This window comes from Piliocolobus tephrosceles, chromosome 16 (assembly GCF_002776525.5).
Source record: "Piliocolobus tephrosceles isolate RC106 chromosome 16, ASM277652v3, whole genome shotgun sequence".
NCBI lineage: Eukaryota > Metazoa > Chordata > Mammalia > Primates > Cercopithecidae > Piliocolobus > Piliocolobus tephrosceles.
The window spans coordinates 51,358,706-51,370,850 of NC_045449.1; the positions used below are offsets into that span (position 1 = coordinate 51,358,706).

The following is a 12,145-nucleotide window of genomic DNA, read 5'->3' on the forward strand; positions in this document are numbered from 1 at the left end:
GGCCCTGCCCTAGCCTTTCTGTCTTCCCCACTGCCCCAGGAGCTGCCCTTTGCGGGCCCCGAGGCACTGTGCTCAGGGACTAGCACAGAGCAGGCGACTTTCTTACTAACTTGCTCTCTACCCTCCCTCTGCCTTTGGCTTCTGCCAAAGAGAAGCCAAAGGGGGACTCTGCCCTGAGCGCTGGCCAGGTTCCTGTCTCACTGTCCCATCAGGTGGCCAGCGTGAGGAAGACCACGGTCCTGGATGTCATGAGGCGGCTGCTACAGCCCAAGAACGTGATGGTGTCCACAGGCCGAGACCGCCAGACCAACCACTGCTACATCGCCATCCTCAACATCATCCAGGGAGAGGTGGACCCCACCCAGGTAGGGGAGGCCCCTTCATCCCGCACCCTGGACCCGCAGGGGTAGAGGAGAGGCCACCTTCACTGCTCCTGTGCCCACCCCAGGTCCACAAGAGCCTGCAGAGGATCCGGGAACGGAAGTTGGCCAACTTCATCCCGTGGGGCCCCGCCAGCATCCAAGTGGCCCTGTCGAGGAAGTCTCCCTACCTGCCCTCGGCCCACCGGGTCAGTGGGCTCATGATGGCCAACCACACCAGCATCTCCTCGGTGAGTCTAGGTTTCTGTTCTTCTCAGGAGAGTCTGTTCCACTGGCTACCTTCATCATCTTCCCCAAGTTCACTCCTAACCCCCTGGCTCGCATTTTGGAGATTTTCATCTCTTTCAGCTCTTTGAAAGTTCCTGCCAGCAGTTTGACAAGCTGCGGAAGCGGGATGCCTTCCTTGAGCAGTTCCGTAAGGAGGACATGTTCAAGGACAACTTTGATGAGATGGACAGGTCTAGGGAGGTTGTTCAGGAGCTCATTGATGAGTACCATGCAGCCACCCAGCCAGACTACATTTCCTGGGGCACCCAGGAGCAGTGATTTCCCTCCCCACTACTCCTGGATGGGAAGCACAGCCTCGACCATGCCTGCTCCCTCTGACCCAGCTTCACCTCATGGACAACCCTTCTTGGTTCATCTCCAGCCCATGAGCTGGTCCGGCTTCCTCCCTTCCATGCCCTAACTCTTGATATGCTTGTTCAGCTCTAATAAAGTAATAAAGCTTGGTTGTCAGTATAGCCAGAGCTTGATCTGTGAATACGAGGGGTGGTGAAGGGGTCCAGTTTCTAGGCATCTGACAGTAGGGTGGCTTTCACCTCCTCCAACATCTTACCACTAAGTCCAAATCTTAGTGTGTTCACTGTTTCCACTGGCATCCCTCATCTTGAACTAGGCTGTTTTACTAGAGTCAGCCCTTGTCTCAAGATTACAGAGCTTTATTGAGGTTTGCTGTCTCCTCAGTGCCTAAGCTTTGCCCCAGTGAGGGTCAATGTTGCCCCAGCCTCTTCCACTCAAGGCAGAGGAGGTGGGGTCTACCGAAGGAGGGCACACTACATTACGAGCAGGCCAGAAGAGCCAAGACTCCAGATTCCCAGTGCCCAGGGCCATGAGAGTTCCAGGAACTCAATCCTGTTCAACCCAACCTGATTAGTAGAAACAGAATTCAGGAGTAGGGCTGAGCACATCCTGAGTTACTTTTCTGTGCCAGAGAAATTCATGGGTTTGTTATCTGCCCCAAGCTTCTCTCCATTCTAGGCCCAAAGCATTAGGCACACCAATGATGGGCCCAGAGCTGGACACCAGGGTAAGAAAGGGGCAGTGCCAGATCTGATGACTCATTGCCCTCCAGCCTCAGGGATTCTAGGAGGCCATCCGTATGCCACTCAATGAAGAAGGGAGGGTGAGTAACTGCCAGCTTCCAATGAGGCCTGTTTGCCTGTTCCACCCACAAGCCTATGGCAGCATAATGGCCCGGAGGAGGTTAAGTCTGGAAGGTCAAGGAGGGGGCGGGTGAAGTGCTGTGGTGTCCAGACTTCCCCTAGAGCCTGGTAAAAGCCCAGGGTGTGGGCGTCCCCAGAGGCGAGGCTCTGCATTATGGGGTTCTAACTTGTCCCACTGAATAACACTCCCACAGGAAGGGTTTGTGTAAATAAGAAACTTTTTTTTTTTTTTTTTTTTGCTTCTCTTCTACAAATAAATTAAGAAACAAACTAGAAAATTGCCCACACCCATTGTAGCCCTTGGGTGTGGGATGTGCCCTGTCCCTGCAGGGCCAAAAGGGTCCATGTTTCCCTCAAATCTTGGAGCAGTCCTGGCCCAGGCTGGAGGCAGGAGGGAAGTCGTGACCTCTTGGCAGGCTCAGTCCTGCAGCTGCCCCAAGCAGCCAGACTGTCCCTGGGGCTCATCCAGGCCCGGGTGCTGGCTGGGAGGGGAGGTGTCTGGCAGGTCTTGGCATGGATGAGAAGAGCTGCTGCAGGGCCTCTCGGAGGAGGGGTTGGCCAAGTAGGCATTCACCAGCTGCATGATCTCTTCCACCTAAGAGGGCAGAGGTCAGTGTGCAACAGGCGCTGCCAGGTTCTCTTCTTTTTCTCATCCTTTCTCCAGGCTCTAGGGCTCCAGTTTCCCCACCACGGTCCTACGTGCTATGGCCCTGCAACCTTTTCTTCCTTATCACCACTGTCTCCTTCATTTCTATGTGCCAGTCATACTTGGTTCTTTCTGCTCTTGTAACATTGTATTTTTTTTGTTGTTGTTGTTGGTGGTGGTGGTGTTGAGATGGAGTCTTGCTCTGTTGCCAGGCTGGAGTGCCTCAGCTCACTGCAACCTCTGCCTCCTGGGTTCAATCAATTCTTCTACCTCAGCCTCCCGAGTAGCTGGGACTACAGGTGTGCGCCACCACCCCCAGCTAATTTTTATATTTTTAGTAGAGACAGGGTTTCACCCTGTTGGTCAGGATGAGAGTCTCCACCTCCTGACCTCATGATCCGCCTGCCCCGGCCTCCCAAAGTGCTGGGATTACAGGCCCAAGCCCCTGCACCCGCCCGCCTTGCAATTCTTTCCACCTGGAATGCTGTTCCCCCAGGTCTTCCCTGGCTAGCTTAAATGACACCCTTTTTGAGAACCCTTCTCTGACTTCCTGTCATATCATTCCTTCCTTTGTAGCATTTCTCACTGTCTTCATAGCCTGGGATTCCTTGTTTATTGTCTGACTCCCCCACTCTAGTGTAAGCTCCTTCAGCTTGTCTGTGATCACTGCTGGATCCCCAGTGCTTAGAACTCTACCTGGCCCATGCTTGGTGTTCCGAAAATGTTTCCTGACATCCCTTCCCTTCTCTCCTCCTCCCACAACTCCTCTTCCCACTCACCTGGGGGCTCTGCAGGAGGAGCTGGCTCTCTCCCACCCTCAAGGCCAGAGTGTAGGGGCCCATTAGCTGGCAGGCGGCCACATGGCCATAGCTGACACTGTGGATGGGCTCTGTCTCCCCCGGCCGGGAGAGGGACATGGCCTTGGCTCCCAAGCCCAGGCATAGCTTCTGTGGAGCACCCCCACCAGGCTCCTGCAGACATAGGGGCAGAGTCAGGGTGGAAGGAGGAGTCCAGCGTTATTTTTGGTAGGGGGAGATGGGTGTCTGTGAGCAGGAGTTTCCTGATCCCCCTATGATTCACAGCACGTGTGTGGAGGGGGCTAAGGCTCCAGGGATGTGAGGGCCCAAGGGCTGGTGACTCCTGGGGTTTGAGGTGGGCAGCTGTCCTGGATGTGGGGAATGACGTGACCCTCCGTGGGACCTGTGGCTCTGGGGCAAAGGTGTGGTGCTTGGGCCGCCAGAGTCCCCTTCTCCCTTCTCCCCCTCACCGTGCTCAGCTCCAGAACGTCATACCGAGCAGCGCCGAACCCCGGACACTGCGCCGCCAGGGCCAGGTAGGCGGCCATGGCCTCAGCTCGGCCCATGCCCCGTAGCCGCTTCCAGCCGCCCAGCACTGCAGCTGCCGTGCCGGCGCCGCCTCCTCCCTCGCGGGCCATGCTTCCCGCCATGCGGCCGGCCCCGCCGCGCCGTGCCCGCTCCGCCCGCCTCTTGGCCAGGCCCGGGCTCCAGAGGGCCCCGGCCAGCAGGGCAGCGGAGGGGGGCGGCCTGGGGGTCGGGCGGGACGGGTCTTCGCGCGGCGGGGGCGGGAGCAGGCGGTCCAGGCGGGGCAGGGGCACCCGCGGGGAGAAGTCCCGGTGCAGGCTCTGCAGGCGCAGCGCCGCCAGGGCGCGCAGCGTGTCGTCGGGTGGGGGCGGCCGGCCCCGCAGCAGCAGAGCGTGAGCCTGCAGGGGAGGCACCCGGCGTCAGGCGAGAACGCCTCGCGGAATCTGAGGAGGTCTAGGTTCCAGTCAAGCCTCCCGCGGGGCTACCATAGTAATGAGATGGCCCGAAAACCAGGGGTTCAGGCTTGGGGATCTGTTTGGAGGCGTGAACGCCGGAGAGCCTCACCTGCTCAAAGAGGAAAGGCAGTTCGTGACCATCTGGGGACAGCCCCTCAGGGTGCAGAGGTCCGTGAAGACGCAGACATAGTCTCCACCCGGAGTCGGGCGAGTCCTCCAACCCAGCTTCCTCCGCGGCCAAGCTGCAGAAGAGGAGCGGACGCCGCGCTAGGGAGAAGCCAGACCGCACCGCGAGGGCAGCTTGGGGTGGGGACGGGTCCATATGTTTGGGGCGGGGTCTGGGCGGAGCCCACCGCTAAGGTGAGGCTGGAGTCGGACTGCAAACCTGCGGCAGGCAGGTCCGTCTGTAAACCAGCCAACACCACAGCGCAGGGCCAGGGGCAAGCGCTGGATAATGTCCGCTTAGCGACTGACCGCAACTGAGAAGTGGATGGGCTAATAGAGAGCAGGGCTGGGGCTGGACATTTACTTCTCAAACCTGGTGAGCACGTCGGCCACGAGGGTCCCCCCAGCCAGGGCTCGCTCCTGGGTCCCTCGCTGCTCGTACAGTGCGAATGCGTTGCGGCTGCGGGCCAAGCCCAGCCGCCCCACCAGCTCTCGAGCCACCTAGAAGAGGAGAGTGAGGGGAAAGTCAGACCACTCAGGGGTCTTGCCAGGATTCTGGGAGCGGTTGATTCAATTGGAAGGGGTCTCTTAGTCCTGTCACCACCACTCCCTCCCTTACCAGAATAATCTGAGACTCGGGGCAAACCTAGGGTCTAGGAAGCGGGTGAGACAAGCCTGAGAAGCTGGCAGGGTGGGTTGGAGGTCATGGGGCCTTCCTCTCGCCTCACCTCCCCCGCCGTGGTGTGGGAGTCGATGGCCACAGTACAGGCACCAGCCCCCGGACAGTGCACGGTACACAGCAGCTCCTGCCGTTGGCTCAGCGCGGAAATCTCAGCCAACGAGGGCACCAGCTCTCGGCCGCGCGTCCGGCCCAGCGCTTTCCGGATGAAGCGCGCATATTCCGCCAATTCCGAGTCCGGGAGTGCCTGCTCGGTCCTGGGTTGGGAGGAACCCAGGGATCAATACTCCAAAGGCTTTCCTTCCCCTCCCCCTTGCCTTCTTCTCTTATACTTTATCTAGCCGATTTTCTCCCCGCCCCAACTTAAGTTTTTGAAGGCTCTTCTAAATCTGTCCCCAGTGCTTTGCATAGAGCTGAATTACTTTTCAAGTCCCCTGGCAGCTTTCTCCCAACTGCTCCCACCATTTCTGAAAGTCTTCGTGATTTTCCTTCGACCTGAAATCGAAATCCAGCCACTTTACATTTTCCTAAGCCCTGGCGCTGGCCTGCATCAGCTCGAGGAAAAGCAGCCTTTTCATAATTCCTCAGCCCAAGGGGGGCGTTTTATTGTAATTCATCCGCTCACAACTGAGATAGGATCTTGTATCTACCACAAAGGCACTGTATGTATTACTGGGTTCTTTACCTACCAAGCCTTTTGCAAAAGACCTTTCCTTCTCTCCCAGCCCGGTTGCTCCTCGCCTAGGCCGTAACCCCCGCCCCGCCCCTCTCACCTCTCCAAGTGCCCCAGGAGGTGCCCCCGCACAGCTCCCCCAGGTCGGAAGGTGCAGCTCATGCAGGTGAGGAGTTGCCAGTACCGCAGGGTCGCAGGGTCTTGGGTAGCCGGGAGCCCGGGGGGGCCTGCAGGGCCCGAGGTCTGCTTAGCCAGCTGCAGGAAGAGTTCATCCCGGAGCGCGGGCAAGTCCCGGCAGGTTTGGAGCACACCCTGCATCAAGGGCCCGGGGCGCCGAGCCCCCTCCAGCGCCTGCAGCGCCAAGAACAGCCGCACCGCCTCCTCGCGCAGGGGTGCATAGCCTGGACCTGTGGGAGGGTGGGGGCGGAGGGACGGTTTGGAAAGGGGACACAGAGCTGCGCCCTGGGAGGAAGGTATGAACCAGGGGAAAGTCAGAGGGAATATAAGGGGATGGGGTGGCAGGGAGAGGAGGGTACGAATGACAGGAAGAGTGAAGGGAAAGCAGTGGTCCAACGAAGCCAGACTCTTAACCTCTGCCTCCCAGGAATCCCCTTCCCAATCCCACTAAGCCTGGATTTGGACTTAGGGAGAGGGACGGCTGAAGGGCTGTAGATTCACACCCCAGATTCTGTAACTCAATACTGAGGCTCACCACCATAGGTCAGAAAACAGGATGGACTAGGAGTCAGAAAACCCGGGTTCCTCTCCCAGCACCCTTTAATCCTCTAACTTTAGGACCTGGGCCAGTCACTAAACCATTTAGGGAGAAGTACAATTGGATGAGGCCAGCACATTCTACAAAAGTGGTAGCTTTTATACCACTTGTAAAGGTAATATGGCATGGTCTCAAGAGTATAATGAAAAAATAGGAGAGTGTACAAACTCCTGAAGGAACATCAGCAGTCAGAATGAGAGCCATAGAGAAGGTGGTCAAAGAGGACCCTTTTGTGGGTGCTGGCTTCCTCCCCTCCACCCTGGCCAGCTTCCAGTTTCACCTTCATCCTTTGAAAAGTGAGGAGCTGGCAGGCCCCTAAAGGATGCTTAGGTCCCTGCCAGTTAAGGGATTCAGATTCTTACCTCTGATCCACCCCATCCCATCCAGGGGACTTGGGCCATGGGACCACTCACCTGGGGCGCTGACTCCGTAGGGCAGGGGCAGGAGTGGGGCATACAATGCTCCACTAGTGTGTCTCAGAATCGGGTTCCGCAGGTAAATGAGGGCAACTGCCTCTGGGTCCCCGCAACTTTCCTAGGGGAACAGGGAGAGGGTCACCTTGATGGGGAAGGGAGTTCCTCACAAGCCTAGAAAGCTTTGGGGTCCACCACTCTCCTGGCTCTCCCTGGTGTCCTCTCTTACCTGTATGTCCCTGAGCAGTAGCTGGGTGGGGGTCTCCAGGGGTGCCTTGGAGGCAATCACTTCCCGCAATGCCACCCCCCAGCGCTCAGCCTCTGCCTGGCGTGGGGAGCAGAGGCGGACACTGTGTTTCCGACCAGACACAGTCACTGACCACAGACCTGGGGAAAAGAGAGGCCGGAGAGGGCCATTAGGGTCTGCTGGGGCCCCTGCCCAGGAAGGTAAGAGAGTCCCCGGGAGGTTTCACCTGTCTCCTTACGCCTGCGCTCTGGGCCGGTCACCGAGCACAGGCTGGTGAGCACGAGGCTCCCGAGACGCCGCGCCCCCTTCCCGCTGCTGCTGAACTGATCCAAGGAGTCCCGCGTGAGCACAAACCAGGCTCGGTGCGGGGGCAGCCAGGGTCGCGCCCCTCCTCCGCGGGGCTCCCGGTACAGCCAACCTGGGGGTAGGAGAGGGAGGGAAGGAACATCAGTAGGACACATAATCTCTGGAGGATTGGGATTGGGGACCTCCAGAGTGCACTGAGGGGGGTCTCTACCTTTCACAACGATGTCTGGGTCGTCCTCCGGCAGTCCTTTCTCCGGGATGAGGCTCCAAGTCTCCTCCCAGCTCTGCAGCCTGGGCCAGAGGGGAGGGAGGGTTGGGCCTCCACTCCGCCTCTAGGGGGCTCCTCTGCAGGGGCTCCCCAGACCGCAAGGGTGTCTGCTCCCAAGCTGGGCACCCCTCCCCCAGGCTGTGGGAACCGCTGGGCCATTCTGACCTCGCACCAGAAATAGCCCCGACCCCCCTCTCTCTCCCCGCGCCCCCAGCCGGACCTCCCCTCGGGACCCCAGCCAAACCACAGCGTCCGGCCTAGGGCCTCTCCCTTATTGCACAACAGCTAGGGGAGACAGCGAGGATGGGGGTCCCAGGAACAGGCTGGGGTCTCGAGACTATGGGACATAGGAGCTTAGCTCACCTGTTGGAGACAGGCCCGCTCCTCACCGGCTGAGTCAGCGTCACTTCCAGGGGACCCTGGGGAGACAGGCGGGGAAGCCCTTAGGGTCAAAGCCCTTCCTGCGCAAGGTTCGTGCCTTCTGCCCTCAGGACAGGGCTGCTCAGGGGATTGGGGAAGGAATCACAGAGTGGGGTCGTGACTGGGGTGGAGCGCGCTGGAGCCGCTGGGCTCGCCCCTCCCGCCTGTCTCAACAGGACAAGCTCTCCAGAACAGCAGGAGCTAAGGAGCCAAGGCTCCCCTCAGTTACCCTTTGAAGATACAATCAAGGGTAGGGTAGGGTGGAAAGAGCACTGGGCAGAGAGTCAGGAGACCCGGGTTCCAATTCCCGCTCCACCACTAACTCACTGTGGAACCTTGGGCAAGTCTCTTTCCATCTCCGGGCCTTAGTTTCCCCATCTTTGAAAAAAGGAGAGGTGAGCTCGCTCTGCCAGGCTCCAAGGCACCCTCTCCTCCTCGTTTTCCCTTCTCCCACACTGCCTCCCTGGCCAAGGCAGGACAGGTGGTAGGCACAGAGGTGAATGAAGGGCAGAGGAACCCTTTCAGTATAGGGCATTCTCCAAAAGCTCTTACATTCTCCCGTAGACACTCCTGAGACTCAACTGTGAGCAGAGACCCTGCCCCTTTGCTGCGGCTTAGGAAGGGCGGGCCAGACTGAAGAATGGCACACCCTCTGGAGGCAGGTGTAGTTCAGGGTTTTGCCTTCCCCCTCCCCCTCCCTTCCCCCTGTCCTGGAACTTCAACTGTAGACTGGGGTCTGAGAGAGGCCACAAACCCAACCCGGAGGCCAGCCAGGCGGGAACCGTGCCATCCTCATATTGCTCCCAGACTGCTAGAGCCAAGAGGGGGAGGTGGGGGAGGGGGCCAGGGACACCTGTCCCCAGGCTCCGGGAAAGGGGGAGTTGAGGTGGAGCATGAGGGAGGCAATGGCCTGGTAAAGCCGACCCTGCCCAAGCGGGAAGCCTGGGGAGGCCTGGGTCCTGCGCCTTTTCTATGTGAAACTCTACCTATTTTCTGGAAGGTCTGAGTGGGGCTATCAGCCACACCACATGTGGCAGGTACTGACCACCCTCTTAGGCTAACTCCCCTAATCGCAGTGCCCTGCTTCCCTCCCTCCCCCCCTCTATATTTATCCACCCTCCGCCTCCGCCAGGTGCTGGCGCCGGCCCCGGCGGCGCAGCCCGCCCCACCCGGGCACAGAGCCACTGGGCCTGCTGGGGACCCCTGCGCGGGGGATGGGAGCCTGACCCGGGCCACAGCACACGGGAGTCTGGCCGCCAGTGTGCAGGGGGGATGGGGAGGAGACATCAAGGGATGGAGGTCTCCCACACCAATCGTGCCTCCGTTTCCCCACGGGGAGATTCAACAAAATCAGGCAGCAGCCCAGTGCCCCTCACCATCCATTCCCTCAGGGGTTTCCCAGGAGCCTCACCCGGGAAAGCCGAGAGTTCTGTCCTGAATGGCAGGGTAATGAGGAGGAGTCCTCAAAGACCCCCACCTCCTTCTCCGCGGGGTCCCCGCCACAGACCCCAATCCTGGGATGACTTCTCCTCCTCGCCCAGGTCTCCGCAGTGGGAGCTCTCGCATCTGGCCTCAGCGCTTGCGAACTGGGAGCGGAGGGGGACCCAGGCGTTCGAGCCGCCCAGCCGGCCTCGCCACATTCCTCGGCGCTGGCGGAGGCGGAAGGAGACGGGATGGGACGCGGGCCCAGCGGGGAAGGGAGAGGCAGGGCCAGGTCGGGCCACGCGTGACGCCTCCCCTGCTTCAGGGCCCCCAGCAGGTGGACAGCGCCCAGCCTGCGGCGGGAGGCCCACTGGCACATCCGGAGTAGAGCTGCTGCTCCGAGAGCTGCCGGGGGCTTTGGCCCCCAGGCAAAAACCTCCCTTACGTCCCTAGTTTGCCAAGCGCGCAGCCTGTGGCTGGAGACTGGAGCGAGTTCCACGGCCGGTTACAGAGAGAGTGATTGAGACGAGGCTCCGAATCCCCGGGACTTACCCTCCCGCCGCCCGCTGGACTCGGGGTCCGTAGCTCAAAGGTTTCCTCGTCCTCGTCCTCGTCCCCGTCCCCGCTAAGCTCGCCGTCCCCGTAGTCCCGGTGCAGAAGAGTGAAGCCTCGACGGCAGCAGAGAAGCCACCACAGTCCCCCGGGGAGAGGCATCCGGGCGAGGAGCCGGGGATGGGGGCGCGGGCAGCCGCGGCCGAGCAGCAGGGGGTCGGAGGAACTGGCGGGGCTCCGACCCGAGCAGGGGAAAGATGAGGTGGGAGGAGCAGGAGGGAGAAGAGCACAGGGAGGAGGCAGTGTCCTGGGCTGGGGTGCAAGGGGACGCTAGCCAGAGGCTGAGGGGGGCTCAGTGTCTGGGCCCCCGGAGGGGGGAGGGGGAAAAGCGTCCAGGGCCCCGGGAGAGGAGGGAGCAATGTCCGGAGCTGGGAAGTAGTGTCCGTTGGAGTGTCCAGCCCTGTGGGGGGCAGTGTCCGGTGCAGCGTCCGAGGTGGGCAGTTGTCCAAGCTCCAGGGAGGGTCGTGTCCGGTAGGGCGTCCGGTGGCCGGGGCCCGGGCCGCGCGCGCTGCGCTCCCTGCAGCCCCGGGACTGGCGCGCTGGGGGCGCGAGCACAGAGCTGGGACCCCGCCCCCCCAGCCCCCTCCCTCCCGGGGGCCCCCCCTTCTCTCTTCTTTCTCTCCTCCCTTCTTTACTAGGCAGGGTCCAGGTTTCGTCACAGCCTCCTCTGTCCAATCCCTGTGCCTGGCGCCGGGCGCGGCTACCAATCAGACAGCTGAAACCGCGGTGGGTTGCATCATGTGCCCCTGGCTGGGTGACAGCGGGGAGGGGCGGGGAAACAGGGAGGGAGGGGACGAGGCGATGTTAGCCACGCCCCAGTCTCTGAGGTCGGACGCGGGGTGCTAGTGACGTCACGGAAGCCCGCCTTCAGGCTCTTGTTTTAACTCTTGGCTCACCAACCAACAAATTAAAATCCCTGTGAGGAGCTTTGGTACAGAACTGAGGAAAACCCAACTGTCGCTCTCTGAACCCCTGTCTCGTCTCAGGGTCCCTGAGAAAGGGAAACGCCTTGGCTACTAAGAGGATGTAGCTCTGGAGGTGGCCCTCCACGTCTGGGGAGGAGTTCAGTTTCTTGAGTTTCTGGGTCTGATTCAGCTCTCCCCTGTTCTTTTTTTTTTTTTTTTTTTTTCCTTCCACACAAGGTCTCGCTGTCTCGCCCAGGCTGGGGTGCGGTAGAGCCATCATAGTTTACTACAGCCTCGAACTCCTGGGCTCAAGGGATCCTCCCACCTCAGCCTCTCCAGGAGCTGGGACTACAGGCGCACACCACCATGCCTGGCTAATTTTTTAAATTTATTTTTTGTAGAAACGGAACCTCACTATGTTGCCCAGGCTGGTCTCGAACTCCTGGGCTCAAGCGATCCTCCCAGCTTGGCTTCCCAAAGTGCTGGGATTACAGGTGTGAGCCACTGCACTTGGCCTCACCTCCTTTTTGAGGTGAAGCAGTTGAGGCAGGCACTCTGGGAAGGCGCAGACCTAGGCCAGAAATAAAATCGAATATAGAGCTCACAGCTCACCGAACTCAGCTGGGGAGAGTGGCTTGAGATTCTAAGGAATTCTGTGGTCTCGGAATAGAGCGGAGGCCTCTTAGGGCGAATATCCTGCGGTTTTGTGTAGGAAGGGGTTAACCCAGGCGTTAGGCGGCCGGGGCGGGGCCGTGGCCTTCGCGGGCGCGCGCGCGTGTTGCTGACTCAGCGGCGATTCCCGAGATCTCTGATGGGGGGTTCCAGGTCGGTCCCCAGTGGCTGGCGTGGGGGACCCTTTGAGGATTGGCGCCGTCTCCGGGCCTTCCCTGGATCCTGGCCCCTAGAGGCCGTGGGAGACCTCTTTTCGCAGCTGCTGCGGGAGGCTCTGAGAAGGACTGCTAGCCAAGCTGGGCTGGGATGGGCGGGGCGGGGCGGGGCAGGGCGGGGCCAT

General features: G+C 60.3%; 2 protein-coding genes across 5 annotated transcripts in view; one reads left to right on the forward strand and one right to left on the reverse strand.

Annotated features, from left to right (window-relative positions):
* LOC111537357 (tubulin gamma-2 chain) overlaps positions 1-1,123 on the forward strand; it is a 58,619-nt gene extending 57,496 nt beyond the window's left edge. For all 3 annotated transcript variants that reach the window (XM_026448634.2, XM_023204055.2, XM_023204053.2), the window contains 3 exons: positions 213-365; positions 449-610; positions 729-1,123. In XM_026448634.2, the coding sequence (XP_026304419.1) occupies positions 213-365; positions 449-610; positions 729-926 (513 nt within the window). In that variant the 3' untranslated portion in view covers positions 927-1,123. The remainder of the gene's footprint in view (positions 1-212; positions 366-448; positions 611-728) is intronic.
* A 902-nt stretch (positions 1,124-2,025) lies between these two features.
* On the reverse strand, positions 2,026-10,811 carry PLEKHH3 (pleckstrin homology, MyTH4 and FERM domain containing H3). 2 transcript variants are annotated; one of them, XM_023203925.1, is made up of 13 exons: positions 10,169-10,811; positions 8,138-8,193; positions 7,718-7,797; positions 7,427-7,618; positions 7,183-7,340; positions 6,954-7,074; positions 5,866-6,172; positions 5,142-5,349; positions 4,778-4,914; positions 4,358-4,490; positions 3,739-4,191; positions 3,251-3,442; positions 2,026-2,420 (listed from the first exon to the last, which is right to left on the reverse strand). In XM_023203925.1, the coding sequence occupies exons 1-13, from the start codon at positions 10,328-10,330 to the stop codon at positions 2,244-2,246; spliced, it is 2,376 nt and encodes a 791-aa protein (XP_023059693.1). In that variant the 5' UTR covers positions 10,331-10,811; the 3' UTR covers positions 2,026-2,243. The 2 variants fall into 2 exon arrangements, 1 of the variants encoding a protein (XP_023059693.1); XR_002729957.2 differs by having other exon boundaries at positions 2,031-2,420; positions 3,764-4,191.
* Positions 10,812-12,145: the final 1,334 nt, after the last annotated feature.